At 43.5% G+C, this 17,603-nt stretch overlaps 1 protein-coding gene across 4 annotated transcripts in view; it reads left to right on the top strand.

Moving 5' to 3' along the window:
• LOC120981168 (solute carrier family 22 member 6-A-like) overlaps window positions 1–17,603 on the top strand; it is a 313,139-nt gene that overhangs the window by 191,254 nt on the left and 104,282 nt on the right. For all 4 annotated transcript variants that reach the window (XM_040410685.1, XM_040410686.1, XM_040410689.1 and 1 more), the window contains exons 6-9: window positions 11,262–11,385; window positions 15,122–15,237; window positions 17,112–17,326; window positions 17,403–17,511. In XM_040410685.1, the coding sequence (XP_040266619.1) occupies window positions 11,326–11,385; window positions 15,122–15,237; window positions 17,112–17,326; window positions 17,403–17,511 (500 nt within the window). In that variant the 5' untranslated portion in view covers window positions 11,262–11,325. The remainder of the gene's footprint in view (window positions 1–11,261; window positions 11,386–15,121; window positions 15,238–17,111; window positions 17,327–17,402; window positions 17,512–17,603) is intronic.

Genomic DNA, 17,603 nt, shown 5'->3' with positions numbered 1-17,603 from the left:
ACTGTGTGGTCTCCTGATGCTGCTGCCACCGCCACACTATGTCACCTTGCCACTCTGTGGTCTCCGAATGCTGCTGCTACCCCCAAAAATGATGCATTCTCTTGATGCTGCTGCTACCTCCACACTATATCACCTTGCCACTCTGTGGTCTCCTGATGCTTGCTGCTACCTCAACACTATGTCAACTTGCCGCTCTGTGGCCTCCTCATGCTGCTACTGCCAATTCCACACTCTGTCATTGTGCCACTCTGTGGTCTCCTGATGCTGCTGCTACCTACAAACGATATCACCTTGCCACTCTAAGGTCTCCTGATGCTGCTATTACCTCAACACTATGTCACCTTGCCACTCTGTGGTCTCTTGATGCTGCTGCTATCTCAACACTATGTCACTGTACCACTCTGTGGCCTCCTCATGTTGCTGCTGCCACCTTCACACTCTGTCATTGTGCCACTCTGTGGTCTCCTGATGCTGCTGCTACCTCCACACTATGTCACCTTGCCACTCTGTGTTCTCATGATGCTGCTGCTACCTCAACATTATGTCACCTTTCCACTCTGTGGCCTCCTCATGCTGCTGCTTCCGCCTCCACACTATGTCATTGTGCCACTCTGTCTCCTGATGCTCCTGCTACCTCCACACTAGGTCACCTTGCCATTCTGTGATCTCCTGATGCTGCTGCTACCTCAACACTATGTCATCTTGCCACTATATGGCCTTCTCATGCTACTGCTGCCACCCCACACTCTGTTATTGTGCCACTCTGTCATCTCCTGATGCTGCTGCCACCTCCAAACTATTTCACCTTGCCAGTTTGTGGTCTCCTGATGCTGCTGCTGCCTAACCACTATGTCACTGTGCCACTCTGTGGCCTCTTCATGCTGCTGCTGCTACCTCCACACTCTGTTATTAGTAATGGACGAACATCGGCCGGGACGATTCGCGATCACGCGAACGCGATCAAATGTTCGCGAACCGCAAGTTTGCGGCGGGCCCAATTCAATTTAATGGTAGGCTAACCTGAAAAACCTTAAGGTCATTATTGTAGCCACCAAATACTTACAAGAAGTGCACAAATCATCCCACAACATGGACAGTCACATACCAGAGGGGGATCAGTGGCAAAAATTCCCACTAAAAATATGTATTTTAATCAGGGCAGGGGCCATTTTTACGCTTCTTAAAGGGAAACATGTGGCCTGCTGGAGCCTAGAAACATTTTATTTTAGGTCACGGGAGTACAGGCCCCAAAAATTAGGCATTCACCCGACAGAAAACATCAAGTGATTATGTGGCTGGAGGTATATTAGACGGTCCTTGGTTATCAATTTTACTGCAGGCCAGTTCAAATAGATGTCAAATACATATGTTTAAAAGAACAAAAAAAAAAAAAAAAAATTGGATTAAAAACATTGCTAATAAAAACCCACTCTTGAAAAAAAAACAAAAGATAATAGTTGAAAATCAATAACACGTCGTCGTTGTCAACAGGTGTTGAATTCCTCCGAGGTCCCAAAAATTAGGCATTCACCGGACAGAAAAGAACAAGTAATTATGTGGCTGGAGGTATATTAGAAGGTCATTCAATATCAATTTTACTGCAGGCCAGTGTAGTACAGGCCCCAAATATTAGGCATTCACCGGACAGAAAAGAACAATTGATAATGTGGATGGAGGTAGATTAGGCGGTCACCGTAAAACAATTTTACTGTTGACCAGTTAGATTACAGGCCCCAAAAATTATGCATTCACCATACATAAAAGATCAAGTGATTATGTGGCCAGAGGTATATTAGACGGTCAATGGATAATAATTTTACTGCAGGCGAGTGGACTACAGGCCCAAAAAATTATTAATTTTCCGTACAGACAAGAACAATTGATAATGTGGCTGGAGGTACATTAGGTGATTAACGTATAACAATTTTACTGTTGGCCAGGTAGATTACAGGCCCCAAAAATTATGCATTCAACGAACATAAATGATTAAGTGATTATGTGGCCGGAGGTATATTAGACGGTCAATTGATATCAAATTTACAGCAGGCCAGTGGACTACAGGCCCCAAAAATTATTCATTCACCGTGCAAAAAAAGCACAATTAATAATGCGGCTGGAGGTACATTAGGCGGTCATCGTATAACAATTTTACTGTTTCTAGTTAGATTACAGGCCCCAAAAAGTATGCATTCACCGTACATAAATAATCAAGTGATTATGTGGTGGGAGGTACGGTATATTAGACGGCCATTCAATATAAATTTTACTGCAGGCCAGTGTAGTACAGGCCCCAAACATTAGGCATTCACCAGACAGAAACAAACAAGTAATTATGTGGTTGGAGGTATATTAGACGGTCATAGGTTCTGGGGAGCTAGGGGGGTGCAGCGGAAGATGCGGTAGCAGTGGAAAAGGAGGAGTCAGCCGAGAAGGAGACGGAGAATGGAGTAGGAGGAGGAGGAGGAGAAGAAGAGGCAGACCTGCATGCAATCCGTGGCGGTAACACCAAATCCACATGGGTGCCACGAGTTACATGCTTGACGGCCATCAGAAGGTTCACCCAGTGGGCAGTAAAGGTTATGTACCTTCCCTTCCCTTGTTTGCTAGACCACGTGTCTGTGGTCAGATGTATCTTGGCACCGACACTGTGTGCCAGAGATACATTCACTTGCCACTGAACGTGGCCATATAGTTCTGGGATGCCCTTCTGGGAGAAATATTTCCTTCCGGGGACCTTCCATTGCGGAGTGCCAATGGCCACAAATTTTCTGAAGGCCTCCGAGTCCACCAATTTATATGGCAGTAGTTGGTGGGCTAGCAGTTCCGACAAGCCAGTGGTCAGCCGTTGGGCAAGAGGATTATCCGGCGTCATCTTTTTTTACACTCGAACATTTGGGCTACGGAAGCCTGCCTTGTGCGAGATAAACGCGACGACGGTACGGTGGAAGGTAGAGAGGAGGACAAATACAGTTGCAAGAAAAAGTATGTAAACCCTTTGGAATGATATGGATTTCTGCACAAATTGGTCACAAAATGTGCTCTGATTTTCATCTAAGTCACAACAATAGACAATCACAGCGGGCTTAAACTAATAAAACACAAAGAATTAAATGTTACCATGTTTTTATTGAACTCACCATGTAAACATGAATTTATGTGAACCCTTGGATTTAATAACTGGTTGAACCTCCTTTGGCAGCAATAACTTCAACCAAACCTTTCCTGTAGTTGCAGATCAGACGTGCACAATGGTCAGGAGTAATTCTTGACCATTCCTCTTTACAGAACTGTTTCAGTTCAGCAATATTCTTGGGATGTCTGGTGTGAATCGCTTTCTTGAGGTCATGCCACAGCATCTCAATCGGGTTTAGGTCAGGACACTGACTGGGCCACTCCAGAAGGCGTATTTTCTTCTGTTTAAGCCATTCTGTTGTTGATTTACTTCTATGCTTTGGGTCGTTGTCCTGTTGCAACACCCATCTTCTGTTGAGCTTCAGCTGGTGGACAGATGGCCTTAAGTTCTCCTGCAAAATGTCTTGATAAGCTTGGGAATTTATTTTTCCTTCGATGATAGCAATCTGTCCAGGCCCTGACGCAGCAAAGCAGCCCCAAACCATGATGCCCTCACCACCATACTTCACAGTTAGGATGGTTTTGATGTTGGTTTTCTCCCCACATAGTGTTGTGTGTTTCTTCCAAACAACTCAACTTTGGTTTCATCTGTCCACAGAATATTTTGCCAGTACTGCTGTCGAACATCCAGGTGCTCTTGTGCAAACTGTAAACGTGCAGCAATGTTTTTTTTGGACAGCAGTGGCTTCCTCTGTGGGATCCTCCCATGAAATCCATTCTTGTTTAGTGTTTTACGTATCATAGATTCGCTAACAGGGATGTTAGCATATGCCAGAGACTTCTCCTCATTGAGCAGTCTGAGCTGTGCTCTTGAAGTCATCGGCCACTCCAAAGTGCTGAACTTTCTCCATTTATAGACAATTTTTTTTACCGTGGACTGATATACTAAGATACTTTTATAACCCTTTCCAGCTTTATGCAAGTCAACAATTCTTAATCGTAGGTCTTCTGAGAGCTCTTTTGTGCAAGGCATCATTCACATCAGGCAATGCTTCTTGTGAAAAGCAAACCCAGAACTGGTGTGTGTTTTATAGGGCAGGGCAGCTGTAACCACCACCTCCAATCTCATCTAATTGATTGGACTCCAGTTGGCTGACACCTCTCTCCAATTAGCTCTTGGAGATGTCATTAGTCTAGGGGTTCACATACTTTTTTCACCTGCACTGTGAATGTTTACATGGTGTGTTCAATAAAAACATGGTAACATTTAATTATTTGTGTGTTATTAGTTTAAGCAGACTATGATTGTCTATTGTAGTGACCTAGATGAAGATCAGATAATTTTATGACCAATTTGTGCAGAAATCCATAATACAAAGGGTTCACATACTTTTACTTGCAACTGTAGGAGGAAAAAGGAGAAGGAGAAGAGGCAGGTCGTGGAGCACCAGGAGTGTGGCTTTGTGGGTTCTGACGATGTTGCTCCCACTGGGCTCGGTGATGGGAGGCCAGGTGCCTTCTTAAGGGGTCGTCCCTGGGTGAGTGTTGGGCTTACCGCGACTTATGCTTTGACAGTACAGGCTGCAGATGGCAACACTATTGTCAGCAGCTGACAAGTTAAAAAAAGCCCACACTGCAGAGCCATGTGCCGGCATCCTTGGAGCGCAAGATGTGCCCGTGCATGGTGGATGGATCGCTCCAGTTACATTTGCAGTCTTCTTTTTGCCTCCTGTGCACTGTGGGTTCTGCCTGCATCTCCTCCCTATCTGCTGCTGCGTCTCTCCCTCTGAACTCCCCTCCTCTTCCTCTCTTGTTGGCACCCACGTGACGTCCATCGACACGTAATCATCATCACCTTCACCACCACTGACATTAGAGATCTTGGATTAGGCAGCGGACCACCCTCCTTGTGCTAATCTGTTTACTGTCGTCAGACCGCTGGGTGGCTGCTGTTGCTACCTCCTCTTCCTCATCCGATGCCAAGAATGGCTGCGCATCGATAAGGTCTGGGAATTGATAGGAAAATAATTCCTCTGACTTGAGTGGAGGGGCTATGGTGGTGGTGATGGCAGTGGTGGTGTCTTTGGGGGTGCACACAACAGAGAGTGAGGAGGGTGCAGATACAGAGGATGAGGAGGGTGCAGAAGCGGAAGACTGAGTGAGCCACTCAACCAACTCTGGTGTATCCTTTGACGTAATCATGCGCACCTTCTGCAACTTCCCACTTAGGCTCCGGCCTGGTGCATCTGCCCGACCCCTACCAACCCTGCAGAATGGCCGGCCTCTTCCTCTGCCTGTCATTTTCAAAATGACCCTATGACAAAGTCCCAATAGAAGAGCAGTATTTGTGGAAGCAGGTATTTAGAACAGCTTAATGATTATTTGCTGGAAGCAGGTATATCAAACCCCTTAAGCAGTTTTTTTGGGGGGCAACTGGTATATCACACCAGTTGAAATTATTTGTTCCAATAGCGTTTGTCCCTCTGTATAGCTGCGGTATCTCAGCAGAACCGCACACAACTCCTGCAAATTACAAATGCACTATACGGAAAGTATATTCTAGGTATATCACACCCCTGCCTCAATCAGTTTTTTGGGGAGCAAATGTTATATCACACCAGTTGCAATTATTTGTTCAAATAGCGTTTGTCACTCTGTATAGCTGGGCTATCTGAGTAGAACCGCACACAACTCCTGCAAATTACAAATGTACTATATGGAAATTATATTCTAGGTATATCAAACCCGTGCCTTAATCAGATTTTTTGGGGGGCAACTGGTATATCACACCATTTGAAATTATTTGTTCCAATAGCGTTTGTCCCTCTGTATAGCTGGGGTATCTCAGCAGAACCTCACACAACTCCTGCAAATTACAAACATACTATATGGAAAGTATATTCTAGGTGTATCACACCCATGCCTCAATGAGGTTTTTTTGGGGGCAAATGTTATATCACACCAAATGAAATTATTTGTTCCAATAGCGTTTGTCCCTCTGTATAGCTGCGGTATCTCAGCAGAACCGCACACAACTCCTGCAAATTACAAATGTACTATATGGAAATTATATTATAGGTATATCACACCCGTGCCTCAATCATATTTTTTAGGGGCAGCTGGTATATCACACCAGTTGAAATTATTTGTTCCAATAGCGTTTGTCACTCTGTATAACTGCGGTATCTCAGCAGAACCGCACACAACTCCTGCAAATTACAAATATACTGTTTGTAAATTATATTATAGGTATATCACACCCCTGCCTCAATCAGTTTTTTTGGGCGGCAGCTGGTACAGTATATCACACCAGTTGAAACCCTGCAGAATGGCCGGCCTCTTCCTCTGCCTGTCATTTTCAAAATGACCCTATGACAAAGTCCCAATAGAAGAGCAGTATTTGTGGAAGCAGGTATTTAGAACAGCTTAATGATTATTTGCTGGAAGCAAGTATATCAAACCCCTTAAGCAGTTTTTTTGGGGGGCAACTGGTATATCACACCAGTTGAAATTATTTGTTCCAATAGCGTTTGTACCTCTGTATAGCTGGGGTATCTCAGCAGAACCGCACGCAACTTCTGCAAATTACAAATGCACTATACGGAAAGTATATTCTAGGTATATTACACCCCTGCCTCATCAGACTGAATGTAAAATAGCAGACACATCGGGTTTATTTATAGGGTAGGGGGTGTGTCCATGTGCTGAAACGTCTCAATTTGCTGTCCGGTCCCACCTGATAGATGTGTCATGGATCGAAGTTCTGCACAATGTAAAGAATATGGCGCCGGCGGACATCACCATATGTTCGCCTGTTCGGCGAACAGCGAACAAGCAAAGTTCGCCGCAAACTGACCGTCGGGCGAACCGCAAGGCCATCTCTATCTGCCAGTGTGCCACTGTGGTCTCCTGATGCTGCTACTACCTCAACACTATATCACCGTGCCACTCTCTGGCCTCCTGATGCTGCTGCTACATCAACGCTATTTTATCGTGCCACTCTGTGGCCTTCTCATGCTGCTGCTGCCACCTCAACACTCTTTCATTGTGCCACTCTGTGGTCTCCTGATGCTGCTGCTTCCTCAATACTATGTAACCTTGCCACTCTGTGGCCTCCTGATGCTGCTACTACCTCAACACTATGTCACTATGCCCCTCTGTGGCCTCCTGATGCTGCTGCTGCCACCTCCACACTGTGTCATTGTGCCACTCTGTAGTCTCCTGATGCTGCTGCTACCTCAAACCCATGTCACTGTGGCCTCCTGATGCAGTTGCCACCTCCACACTCTGTCATTGTGCCACTCTGTGTTCTTCTGATGCTGCTGCTACCTCCACACTATGTCACCTTGCCACTCTGTGATCTCCTGATGCTGCTGCCACCTCCACAATATGTCACCTTGCCACTCTGTGGTCTACTGATGCTGCTGCAACCTCCACACTATGCCACCTTGCCATTCTGGGATCTCCTGAGGCTGCTGCTACCTCCACAATATGTCATCTTGCCACTCTGTGGTCTCCTGATGCTGCTGCTACCTCAAAACTATGTCATCTTGCCACTATATGGCCTTCTCATGCTGCTTCTTCCACCTCCACACTCTGTCATTGTGCCACTCTGTGGTCTCCTGATGCTTCTACCTCCACACTATGTCACCTTGCCACTCTGTGGTCTCCTGATGATGATGCTGCCACCCCTACACAATGTCACCTTGCCACTTTGTGGTCTCCTCATGCTGCTGCCACCTCCACACTATGTCACCTTGCCACTCTGTGCTCTCCTGATGCTGCTGCCACCTCCACATTGTCACCTTGTCACTCTTTGGTCTCCTGATGCAGATGCTCCCTCCGCACTATGTCACCTTGCCACTCTGTGGCCTCCTTATGCTGCTGCTGCAGCCACATCCACACTATGTCACCTTGCAAGTCTTTGGCCTCCTCATGCTGCTGCTAACTCAACACTATGTCACTGGGCCACTCTGTGGCTTCCTCATGCTGCTTCTACCTCAACACTATGTAAATGGGCCACTCTGTGGTCTCCTCAGACACTCTGTGTACTTCTCCAGCTGTTCTTCCACTCTCCCCACTCCATGTCTGGGCCACTATTTTGCCATTTTGGCCTGGTTGACATCATTATTTATTTGAGCCTCATTCTGATTTGTCAGAAGGAAGGAAAAATGAGACGCACAACGGATCTTGTCTGTGTAGCAGCTGTAAGGGCTGTATGGTCCCATCAGAATTGGCTTATGATTTGGTAGCCAAAAGCAGGAGTGGGTACAAAACACAGAAGAAATGCAAATATTCCATTCACGTGTCATCTCTGTTTTGGATCCACATTTTTTTTTTGGCATTAGCAATACTGGTGAATTATTGATCAAATGCTGACCGAGTGAATGCAGATGCTCCACAGACAGGATCCATTTTTTGGGGGGTTATTGTTCTGACGGATCAGAGTGACGACAAAATAATCAGTGACGTCAACACAAACTTACTGCTGACACCCTCTCCACTCTGTCAGGGGGGCTCTACTTGTATAAGCATTTAATAGAACAGGTTCTGTAGACATCTTTGTGGAATCAGCTGACGACGGTGTAAAAGAAGTGCGCTCTTTCACGCTATAGTAGGATCTTGGGACTCTGCACGGTTCTTTATACCCGGCGCTAACATCGACCTGTAAGTCTGAGTTCACACTTGAGTTATTTAGTCAGTTTTGGCCCCATAACTGCCCAAAGAAGTGAAGTGTGCAGTGATTCTAAGAGCAACGCCTTTCATCTGTGTGTCATAGTGACTCACAGTATTGTTTCACTACCACAGCAGACTCACTATGCGTGTTGCTGCAAGGGACAGTGTTCTACACCACTATATAGGCTCTCTGCAGCCAGGAAATAGCTGTTTTTCAACGTGATTCACCACAAATCAATTTGGATCGAATCAACTCTTTTTGGAAAATTCAACGAACCGACCGAATCAAATTTTTTAGGAATTTGCTCATCTCTAGCGGTGACATTTTGGCCTCACCACACGTGATGACTTCAACATGCACCGCACAAGATTTCATGCAGGATTATGGCCATGGTAATGTTTTTTTTAACCGTTTTTTTTTTTTAAGCCCTAACTTTTTATCTCAGATGCTGCGATCAGTGATGAATGTGGCATCTGAGGGGTTCAATGATGGGGGCGACATAATAGCCGTTCCCCGTCATTGCGCCCGCTACTTACAAAGAAATGTGCTTTATGACGATGTAATTTGTCACAAAGCTAATTTATTTGTGAAATTCATCAAAGCATCTGAATCGAGGATTGTAAATCTCTAATAACTACCACCCGTATAATATGAAGAGCCTGTGCCTTGATGAAAAATCTGTACCAGATCCTCACCCCCAGGTGCAGATTGTCCATAGACCCTACAGGGAAATTTCCTTGTGGGCCGATCCCGACTGGGCCACTCAAGCCCATTTGATGGCCGCATTCCAAGTACATATTGATCTGATTATCAATGGCTGCAGGTGCCCTCCTGAACTCAGCTGTATTACTGTCCTCATGATTGTGTTACAGTTGAATACTATGATGAGGGCGGCAGTATTTTGTGCTGTCCTGTGGTATTCGGTTCTGCTGGGGCGGTATTCTGCACTGCACTACATTATTGCAGGCCCCGCCTACTTGTTTTGGCCCATCTTCTGTCAATTTGAACCCACCTACAACATGGGGCCTCTTTTAGTTTTTCTTTCCAGGGCCACTTTAAGTTCCCAATCTGCCCCTGCTCACCCCTGTTGTTCCGGTTATGGTACTGCTGCTCTTTTATGTTGCAGAAGGGGCATTGAACTTCTTGAGACACCAAGCTCAGGTGCAACTGCAACCCCTGTTCCCCTGTATCTATGCCTTTAATCAACAGGGAGAAAAGGAGAGATTTGCTTACTTCTGCCCACTATACTAATATAAAGAGTAAGGTCTGTGCCGAAATGACAGCTAATACATTGTGTTTCAGGAAAGCAACTCTGGGGTAAGTTGCTCTTGATACTCATGTCAGAAGAGCCCAATAAATGTACCACTAGCCTGTGTTGTTTGGCAGTACTGCACATGCTCAGATTTCAATTCTGATAAAGCTCCTAGGTTTCATATAAAGATTCTGTGATGATTAATTTAATGATATAGCTATAATGGTCGAGTTGTTTTTATGAAGTGAAATAATTCAGCCACCACTAGGGTGAATTAAAGGGGTTATCTCATGATTAATTAAAAATTAAAATGATACATATATAACATGGCATTGTCTCTCTAACAAACATAGAACCTTACATAGATCCAGAGATATTTCCATGTATTACTCTAATTGCTCTTCTGGATTCTCTGCAGACTGACAGCTCAGGGAGCATGATCTTCCTCTGTTGGTGTTTTCTTTCTGCTGAGCAATCTTCCTATTACTTCTCAATGGCATGTTCTTTCTAAGGGGTTGTGGCCTTTCTGCCGCAGCTCTCTCTCTGTAACTGTCACAGCTTCTAAGAGTTGATATAGATGGTGGTAGTTGAAGGATCGAACTGAGCATGTTTGTCTACCTCAATACTGTTACTTAGGTGGACAGAAAAATAAGGAAAAGAATAAAAAACAGGTACTGTAGCACTATACAAATGTAATTTATCGAATAACTCAGTGGCTATACTATTTTTTTTCAACTACAGTACATGTAATCAAAAGAGGTGCTAGTTTCAAAAATGTAGAATATTTTTGTGGGACAACCACTGTAACTATATACTGATCTTTGCAGTATTAAATTCAATAGGAGCTGTAGGAATCTGTATGGTATATTGCAGGTATCCTTGTGGTAGGAAGGAAAAGAGTTCAGTGCTAACCCCCCACCCCCAGTGGGTCCCATAGGAGTGGCTTCCTTTATGGAATGAGTGCTTTTATGTTTTTTCATCCCACCGCCATTAAACCACAGGCAAAGCATTGGATAAAGTTAAGCCTGACAATTTCAAAGATTGTGAGACGCTGTATAATCAATATGTATGTCATTACAGATGTAGTAAACTTCAACTTGACATTTAATGTATTAAGTGCACAGTTGCAGCAAACTTTAAATACACTTTTAACTAAAGCAATTGAAATAGACAAGTTAAAGTTTGCTGAAACTGTGTATTTAAGGTCAAGTTAATATCTTCGACATCTGTAGACACCATGGCTGATTTTCTTTTTCATAGGTGGTTCCCAGAATCTGCCAGGTGGCTTGTTCTCTCAGGTAACACATCCAAGGCTGTTAATGAAATGAAAAGAGTAGCCAAGTATAATGGTAAGCTGGAGGAGGCTGAGAAGATAACGCTTGAGGTTTGTTATTAATAGTTTTATACAAATTGTATTTTATTCAGTAAAGAGTATTTAGGGTGCATTTTTCTTGCTGTTTTTTGTGTTGGTGTTTTTCAGTAACAAACTTTTTCAAATGTTCCTTTTACCTATAGAGAAGTATAAGTGAAAAATAAATAATAAAAACATAAATGGAAACAGTCTTAAACTGGTACTACAAAAACACTGTGTGCAGGGTGTTTTGTAATTTCCCATTGGTCATAATGTAACATCTAGCTGCTGCATTGTTTGCTAAAAAAAAAAGTTGAAAAAAACCTGATGTTTCTCAAAAAAGATATAGTGTGAAACCACTTTAATGAGGTTTCCTAACGACTCAAAGATGACATTACTGTACCTCAACTTTTAAATTCATTGCCATTTTCTTAGAAATAGTTCTGTTTAAGTTGCCATGTTTGCTCTAATAGTCATGGTTACATATTTGGTAATTTTGGAAAAAGACACAAATCCAACCTACGGTATATTCCTACATTGTTAATCTAGATCAGAATAAATGCCTAAATCAATGTCCTATCTTACAATATCTAGTACCCATATTGTAATATAATTTTACAATAAAAAAATATAACCAAGACCCTTTTGAATCTTTTATTCAGTTCACCATCACAACCTCCTCTGGTAGAAAGTTCCATAGTCTCACTGCTCTTACAGTAAAGAATCCCTTTCTGTGTTGATGGTGAAATTCTCATTCTTCTAGACATAGAACAGGACAGTATACAGTGTTTGCTTCCAGAACATTGATGACCACACAACCTCTTAATTGTGGCATTCCCTTTGACCATGATTTTACTTAAAGTGTAACTACATTATTACTCTTTTTTTATTTTGGTAATGTGTAGGGGCAGTGAAATTGACCATTTTTCTGATATACTTTAATTACTGAAATTGTAAATTTCTATTAGAAAAATAGCTCTAAAGTTGCCCATTTTGAGCCTTAGCAATGCTCCTCTGTCTTCTGTCTACATAACAGTCAGTGTTGAACAAGTCTCCACAGTTATGTAGATAGAAGACAGAGGAGCGTTGCTAAGGCTCAAAATGGGCAACTTTAGAGCTATTTTTCTAATAGAAATGTACGATTTTAGTAATTAAAGTATATTACAAAAATGGTCAGTATCACTGCCCCATACATTACAAAATAAATAAAAAATATGACAGTTAGATTTTAAAGGGGTAGGTAAAAGTAATCCCCTAGCCACAAGATTGGGGATAACTATCAGATCGGTGGGAGTCCTATCGCTAGGACCCCATCAATAAGGAGAATGGGGGCATCATACCTCCTGCAGGCCCCTTGCTGCTTCCCTAAAATGACCGGAGTGGCTGATCGCACTTGCGCACGGCCACTCCATTCATGTCTATGGGAGATCCGGAGATATTGGAGCACTGTACTGGGCTATCTCCGGAACGCCCAAAGAAATGAATGGAGTGGCCTCGAACATGTGTTACCCGCCACTCCTGTCATTTTAGGGGAGCAGCAAGAGGCCTGATCGGGGATATGGGGCCCACATTCTTGTGATTGGTGGGGGTCCCAGCAGTAGAAGCCCCACTGATCTGATAGTTATGCCCTATTCTGTGGATAGTGGATAACTTGGACCTACTGGAATACACCTTTAAAATAGTTGTGATTTCTGGTTTCCTGTTCCATTAACCTCCCTGGCGGTATGATTATGTCAGGAATTTTGTACCAAAAGTGGTACAATTTTTTGCATAAATATTTTATGGGCACAAATGACAGTAAAATGGCAGGCAAGGGGCACTGTACAGTCATCAAATGTCAGATCTGAGGTTATACAGTGTAATCCTCTCAGATTACAATGTATAACCTCTTCTATGTGTGTTTGTCACTTTTTATGTTTATATTTATTTAAATTTCCCGCCCAGTTCTGCTCCCATGCGCAGCTGCTGCTCGCAGGGAACGGAACCAGGAAGTCAAATGCCGACCGGTGTTCTGCCAGATCTCTATACCTTGCGAAAAGTCTATACCGAAAGTGACGCGGCCGCACAGAAATCAGCTGGAGGAGGGTGTGCGCTGCGCAAGCGCACATCCACTGGCTTAGGAAAGAATAATTGCAGCGCCGCAATAGAAGTACTTTGTGCACCGCTCGTGCGCACTTAGGGGTATAGAGATTTTGCAGCGCAAAATGTTGCATCAGATCTCCTTACCCCTGAGTTCGCACGCGTGCACAAATCATCAGATCAAATCAGGATGAACTGCAACTGCCGATTTGTGCGCACATGCGCAGTCAGGGGTAGGGAGATTTGATGCAACATTGTGCGCTGCAAAATCTCTATACCCCTAAGTGCGCACGCGCGGTGCACGAAGTACTTCTATCTCGCCGCTGCAACGATTCTTTCATAAGCCAGTGGATGTGCGCTTGCGCAGCGCCGCGCACACCTTCCTCCAGCTGATTCCTGTGCGGCAGCGTCACTTCCGGTATAGACTTTTCGCAAGGTATAGAGATCTGTCAGAACACCGGCGCTCTGAGCGGAGGACATCGCCGGATCGCCGGCAGAAGGTGAAGGGACTCTGCAATGTTACCCCGAGTGTGACTCGGGGTTACCGCTCCTGGCAGCGGAAATTAACCCCGAGTCACGCTCGGGAATACCGTTAGTGCCCGCCAGTACGAGGTCTGTTGAAATCCATTGCATAGCTTTTATTGCAAGCTGCTTTTTCCAGAAAATATGATGGAGTCTGTGACAGAGGTTCTGAATGCACATGTGTCACTTTCTGCCACCATTATCCAGTTTTTAAATGATAAATGGATGGATGACTGCGACTGCATTGTGCTATGTAAACTGCTTTAGGGTGGGCTCACACATATACCTTTGCTGGTATCTTTCTGCACTTTTGCTGTTTTAGTAGTGTTATTTGCACCTGTGTTTTTGGTGCATTTGTTGAGGTAAAATTGCCTCCAGATATTAGCAGAGAGTATATGGGAGACATAAACAAAAGTTTAGTTTTTTTTGCTACTGACATTTTTGAATGTTGAATAGGTAGCATTTTTTGGGCCTCTAACATTTTTTTCAAACACAGCATGTTGAAACTGTTGGATTTTTACAGTACATCACCTCTATAATGGAAAAAAAAATGGCAGAAAAAATGATGGTTCTTTGGGAAAAAAAAAGACGCCATAAAAACTGCATGTGGGATGGAAAAAAATGCATTGTGCATTTTTTTTAGTGTGCAAAAAATGCCAGAATAAATTTGTGTGTAGGGGACCCTAAAGAGGACCTGTCAGCTCTCCTTCATGGTGCATATCTGTCAGCTGTATATACTTTTTTCTTGAAATAGCAATGCATATTTTCACGTAACTCTATTCTGTGCACTTCCTCTGTTACATCTCTTGGAAATATATGAATAAAATGCCAACTGAACATTGGCATTGTGGTGATGGTGGGGTGTGTGTTTGCCATTACACACTGCAACACTTTCCAGTCAGCGATGACAATCTAAGGCAGTGTAGGGACACACCCATTGAAACGGGGAACGGCAAAAACAGCAATAATCAATTTACTCATAACATTTCCATGGGGAATAGCAGAGTTTTAAAAAATATGCTCAGAACTGCTTTCTTTTATTAGGAATACAAGTATTTACTAAAACAGACATGTTATGACCATAACCATAACCAAGTACAGTTCTTTTTCCAGATGTGATTTTTAGCTTTTATGTGTCTTCTAATATTCTTATTCATTCTCACAATAGTCGCTAAAGGCTGACATGATGAAAGAATTGGCTAGTAGCAAATCATCCTATTCAGTTTTGGATTTAGTCCGAACTAGCAATGTGCGGAGAACTTCCATTGCTGTGAGCTTTGTATGGTAAGCAGGCGTTACCCCGTGTCACTATCATGATAAATAAATGTGGAACTTCTATTATGTCTATTATTGTCACGTTCGGGTGTGGGAGGGAAACACCACGCCGAACATAGGAGGTAAAGGGGTGAGGGAATAGGGAGATGGACACCTCCTAGTAAAACCCTAATCTAACTACCATTTTGAACAGACCCCAGAGGTAGGTGAGTTCATGCACAGGAATACCTAATGTTCTAACTCACCCTATAGGATCCTGGCACTAATTTCAGGACTGAGACAACTTGTCTCCTTCAGGCCTTAATACAAATGACAGGGAAATGCAACACACAAAAATAACCCAAACAAAATACAAAAGGGAAAGAAAACACTTAACTTCAAGTGGCTATGGCAGCACCAGGAACTCAGCCGAGATCCCAGCTATCCACAACTCAAACTGAAGCTATAAACCGTATAGCATAGTGGGAGAAACAACAAAAAATAGAGAAGGTTAAATTACCATAATAACCACACCTGGGGAAAGAAGGTGTGGCAAGCACCAGAAACAACACAGATGTCATTTGATCCAAACAGAAAACATGTCAGATCCAACCATGTGTTGCCAGTCTCACCGACCTCCTGCCACCTGTCGCGGGAACGTCCGTGACAATTATTCATTTCTGACTAAAATGGAGAGACGGTCTGCTATTATGTGGGGGAAATTCTGTACCAACAGTTGCAACGAGCCATCCCCTAGGGCCGATCATGTCCCAGGTCTTTAGGAATACTGAGTGGTGTGATGCAAGCTTTACTTGCATCAACTTGATTCCAGACAAAATTCAGGCTTTACTTATATTCAGGCTTTCTCTTGATCCCAGCAGGCTGTGGCATAAAATGTCAGGCATGCTTGATAACTCTGTTTTTTTTCTCTCAGCTGTGCTAAACTTTGCTTGGGTCTGGTTACTGGACCTTCTGGTATCCTTGGATTGGGGTGCCTTTGGCTGTTGTCCCCCTCCTGACACTCAGTAAGCAAATCAGCATGGAGTCCTGGTGCTCTACAAGCTCTTCCTTTTGAAGGCTCCTGCTCCAGCTGGAGAACTATTTTCCCTTGCTGCTATATCTTCTGGCAACCGAAGAACACTTTCCCCTTGTTGCTATATCTTCCATACATCTGATTCCATGGCAAGCATACCTTAGCCTGCACTGGCTGTTATAGGCACGTGTGGCCGTCAAGGTGCCCTAGCTTAGACTTCACTTTCTAGACTAGACTAAACTGGAACTGCTGCCCCTCCATTCTGGTAAGAAGCAGGACTGGCCCACTTCTCCCCAAAAGGATGGGGGGGGGGGGGATGGTGAGTTCCATTCTATCCAAGTTTCTGTCTGCCATTTACGCTGAAACCTGCAAGTGAACCAGGCATATTACATGTAGAAAACAGTTGCATAACAATAATATCAATACATACTTGTGGAGGACCTGGAAATTAATACAAGAATGACATTGGTGTTAGCAATAAAAGACAGTAGACTGGTGAAAGAATAGTAATACCACTCTTGGGTATTACAAAGTCACAATCATGAAGAGCACCACTGAGTATCAGGTCCAGGACAAGGAGGAATAGGCAGGTGCCTAGATTCCAATTTGGCGGGAGGCACAGTTTTTGAAAGTAAATATGATGCCTTTTGAAAAGGACCTGTCCACGCTCCTGACAGGTTGGGGAAATGTAAGTAGTTACTAAAAAAGGCACAGTACTATTAGGTATACAAATAGTTTTGGACTTTCAAGAAAGAAGTTGTGAAAATTGTCTCCTATCTCTACAAATGCAAAGAAAAGGAGGCAAGAATCTCCTTAGAATTGGGTATATAATACAAAATATCTATACTCAAAATTTTCTACTATTGTCCAGGTTCTCCACAAGTTTTGCCTATTATGGTTTAGCTATGGACCTTCAAAAATTTGGAGTCGACATATATCTTATTCAGGTCATCTTTGGAGCTGTTGATTTTCCAGCCAAGCTAATCTCCACCACAAGCATGATCTACATTGGACGAAGAGTGACACAGTTCTTTTCCCTCGTCCTTGGAGGACTGGCAATATTGGCAAACATTTTTGTGCCAAAAGGTAAGAAAACAATTCTAGTATCTCCTCTGAACTCTTCTGTCTATGCACAAGAGTCTTAATAATGTTGTTTTTTCAGAGCTTCAGATAGTGAGGACCAGCTTGGCAGTATTTGGAAAGGGATGCTTAGCCGCATCATTTAGTTGTGTTTTTCTTTACACCACAGAATTGTACCCTACAGTCATCAGGTAGGTGTCTCCAGCTGTGACTTTAACTGAAATAGATCCTAATGAAATCATATATAGAAGTATTAGTAAACTTTTCCCAATGCTATCCTTTG

The sequence above is a fragment of the Bufo bufo genome, chromosome 10 (assembly GCF_905171765.1).
Source record: "Bufo bufo chromosome 10, aBufBuf1.1, whole genome shotgun sequence".
NCBI lineage: Eukaryota > Metazoa > Chordata > Amphibia > Anura > Bufonidae > Bufo > Bufo bufo.
Note: the sequence above shows the minus strand (reverse complement) of the source record. Positions and strands in the feature narration are given on the sequence as shown.